Source organism: Buceros rhinoceros, unplaced genomic scaffold, assembly GCF_000710305.1.
Source record: "Buceros rhinoceros silvestris isolate BGI_N320 unplaced genomic scaffold, ASM71030v1 scaffold31463, whole genome shotgun sequence".
In the NCBI taxonomy this organism is placed as follows: domain Eukaryota; kingdom Metazoa; phylum Chordata; class Aves; order Bucerotiformes; family Bucerotidae; genus Buceros; species Buceros rhinoceros.
The window spans coordinates 472-4148 of record NW_010405855.1 but is presented as its reverse complement, the minus strand read 5'-3'; the positions used below and the strand labels follow the sequence as shown (position 1 = coordinate 4148).

The 3677-nt window shown below is 56.1% G+C and overlaps 1 protein-coding gene across 1 annotated transcript in view; it reads left to right on the top strand.

Annotated features, from left to right (window-relative positions):
* Positions 1-1534, top strand: part of PIK3R6 (phosphoinositide-3-kinase, regulatory subunit 6) — a 12993-nt gene extending 11459 nt beyond the window's left edge. Inside the window, exons 17-18 of the mRNA XM_010133890.1 lie at positions 563-675; positions 1378-1534. Coding sequence (XP_010132192.1) covers positions 563-675; positions 1378-1534 — 270 coding nt within the window. The remainder of the gene's footprint in view (positions 1-562; positions 676-1377) is intronic.
* Positions 1535-3677: the final 2143 nt, after the last annotated feature.

The following is a 3677-nucleotide window of genomic DNA, read 5'->3' as shown; positions in this document are numbered from 1 at the left end:
CCTGACGGGGGGGGTGAAAGGGAGGACACTCGGGGGGGGTGTGGGGGGGCGAGAAGCCTTTAGGACCACCCTGCTCAGAGAGTGGTTTGCAATTACTATCCATGGAAAAGTCTACATTTTGGAGCCAAAGCCCCAGATGCCATCCCCGCCCTCCCCATCCCTGCTGTGATAATCCCCACAGAGCTCATGAGAGGAGAGGCCATTGGAGGGATATTTTAACAAAGCATTTTTAGCTATCCAGCACACTTCTGCTTATTTTCACCCAGTTTTTGAAAACACCAAGGTACTGCAGCCCGTGCTGCCCACCGTGGCCCTGGAGAACAGACCATGGCCCACATCAGACATCCCTAAGCTGGCAACCTGTGCAAGCAGTGCCCGTTGGGAAAGTTCACCCTTGGAGAATTGGGCCACGTTGTGATTACAGGAAAAGGACAAGGGAGACACTTCTCTCCTCAAAGAATTCACCTTGTGTCTCCTCTGAGATTCCAAATAAAAAGAGAAGTGTCTTCATTTGTCCCGTTCATGAGACCCTCACTGGGCTCTTCCTCCTCTCTCACTCCAGGCTGTGGCAAACAGGCTGAGAACACGCGATATCAAGATCAGGAGCACAGAGCAGAGACCCTTCACTGTGTACCTGGACAAGGACAGCAGAAGAGCCTACAGGAATGTGATCAGGTGAGAATGCCATGCGTGCCAGGCTCTGCACATCTTACCAGTGACCCTCCGTCCCTGAAAGGGCTCCCAAGGCGGCAGAGCTGGTTCCCAGGGAGTCCTAGTCCCGATCCTCATGCATGGCAGAAGACCCAGGGGCAAATACAGGAAAGCAGGGCAGAGTGGGGCCCTCCGACCTTTGTGGGTTTGGGTGATGGTGGGTAAGGTGCTGTCACCCACCATCTGAGGCAGCAGAAGAATAGGTACCTCCAGGGACAAACTGAGATCTTAGATCTTCTTAGTTACGTCGTGGAGCTGAAGCTCTCTCCACTGCCTGCGTTCCTCGCCGGGGTAGCTCAGGCATATGAAAGCAGGGGAAGAGAATTCAGCCCTGTGCAAACAGCAGGGATGAGTGTGCCCATAGTAGCTGCTGTGACATGTGACGTGCTGGAGGCAGACAAGGGGTTCAAGGCCCACGGACCTTGTGGACCAGACATAAAATGTGAATTTCTGAGAACTGAACAGAGGCGGGCTAAGCACGCTGGTTTAGGGGTCAGTCTGTAATCCCCACAGCTCATCTTTCCAGCCAGAACCAGCTGAAAAAGCAGAGAAGCAGCTGCCACCTCAGTGTGACAGCCCTCGCTCAGCAGCCACCGGAGAGACCCCGTGTTTGGTCCGAGATCAGCCGCTGGCGCATGTAGTAAACATGTTCTTGTGCCCTTGCAGCGTGGAGGTGTCTCCTTGCCTAGAGCCCAGCTACTCCCTGCAGAAGAGCAGGACGATGAAATTCAGCCTGCACGAAACAGAAGACGTGGGGCTGGTGAAATACATGCCCAAGTCTCTGCTGTTGCCTATCAACACGTTCGCAGGTGTCATCCAGTGAAGAAAACAAGGAAAAGCTGGCGTGCGAGATGTAACATTGGGTCATAACAGGAGAGACGGAAAAAGAAAACACACTAAAAGCCACCAACAGGGATTTTACAACAGCAATGGTGTAAAAAGCTGCGACAGCAGAGGTGGGTATGGCTCGGGGGGTGGGGGGACAGCGATGACCACGGCTAACACCCCCTGCCACGGGGCGGAGCGTTGCTGAAGAACTGAGTTTTAACTGTTTGCACAAGTCAGGGAAAACCTTCGAGCATCTTCATCTCAGGAAGGCTGGGGAAAACACAGCTGAGGTGCTGGTGCTGGCTCTGCTCGTCCTGGTGACGTCTCACAGCCCTTGGGGCCTTTGGCGCGGGGCTCTGTGCAGCAAACCCTTCGGTCCGGCACAGCAAACCCTTCGGTCTGGCACAGTGTGGTGCGTTTGGGCAAACCAGCAGTTATTCCCCCGCCTGATTTTGGAAACCTCATCGTAAGCCTAACCACGATGGGGAGAGCACGTGTGTTTAACACAGCTTCTGTGGAAAACCTGCTGTTGTTTCAAAGGGGCTCACAAAGTAACGATGAATGGTGTGAAACAGGGACACGGGACATCCAGTGCAATACTTGGCAGTGACCAACAGCACAGGCTGCCAAGGCCGTGCTGTGGGACACGGTATCGATCTCCTTGAGGAGGAAACTTCCATTGAGCAGAGAGTGGAGACTGCCCAATGATGTCTGAGCTGTAGCTTTGAGCCCACCTGGCATTTCACCATGGCTTCACTACACAACCTCTCCGCATCTGGTCTGGAGCCTCGCGAGCGCTGGTTGCGTTCCTCCAGCTGTACATCCCAAGAACAACCACCTACAGACCCGGCAGCAGTGGACCTCCTCCGTGAGGAGCCCCTGCATCCCCGCCTGCCTGCAGTCCTGGTTTGGTCTGGGTCTGCTGTGTGGGTGAGAGCCGAACAAGAGTGGAGGAGCGCTCCTGGGATGGCCAAGGGGGCAGGATGCCTGCAAGACTTCTCCGCTCCTTTCTCCTGCTACTGCTGTGGTGTCGAACCCCTCCCCGGTCTGCAGGTGGGCCAGGCTGAGCAGCGACAGCACAGCTCCTGCTTCCACCCAGGCTCAGGCTGGCCTGGAGTTAAGGCTGGTGGTGCAGGAGGACCCTCTCTCTGCATCCGAGTTTGGGGCTGAGCAGCCAAACCACGGTGTGTATTTCCTGACTTGCTGAATGCGACCTGTGCTTTCTGGAGTGTCTCCGGGGAGTCTTCCCTAAATTTGCGTTGGAGGGGATTTGGGGACGTTCCTCCTGTGACACTGTCAGTATTTTATTCTCCTGGCTCCCAGAGGACTCGTTACCGGGGTTGCCTTCGCCCAGGGCTGCTTGCTCAGATCAGCAGCCCCAGGAAGTGTCCTTTAGCTCTGACTCTGTGCACAGCAGCTATTCCCGGCCATCTCTGGCCATCATCGATGGGGAGTCCCTGGAGCCACCTCTGTGCTACAGGGTGGTGCTGACCCAGCTGCCGTGGCACTAGCAAACCCCAGGGACAGACGCACCCTTCTGTCCTGTCTGTGTGGGGTCTGCCCAGCCCTCTGGAAAGTCATTTCTGTTTAACCACCCACAGTCGGGACAAGTTGCCCACCTCCACGTATCCCAGTCTGGGCTACTGGAGAGTTTCCCTTCACAGAACTGCCCGAAGCTTGTGGGCCGTCTTGGCGGGTTGGGCCCCAGGGGAATCTCCATGAGCACGAGGCTTTAGGGTTCCAACCCTCAGCCTCCCCTGGTCCCTCCCTTTGGCAGCAAGTGCAGGGCTGCTGTATGGCTGCTCCTGTCCTGCGCTGTCACCGGGCACAGCAAGCATCATCACTTCCCGGTCCCAAGCTGAAGGTTTGTTCTCTCTCACTTTGCACCGTGCCTCCAAACCACTCCCTGAGATACACTACGCGGGGCACAGCAGCTCCAGAGCTGTCAGCGGGCCAGGGGTTCTTTAACATCCCACACCAGCACTAACTGTGGAAACATCGTGTGGGGCAGCAGCAAGATGACCTTTTCCTAAGGCACCTCCCTTGAAACGCTGGCAGCGTAGCCTGTCCCTCCCGGATGAGCCCAGCGCAGTCCCAAGCCTTGATGTCCCTCCACAGAAGTCACAAGCTCTCAGTTC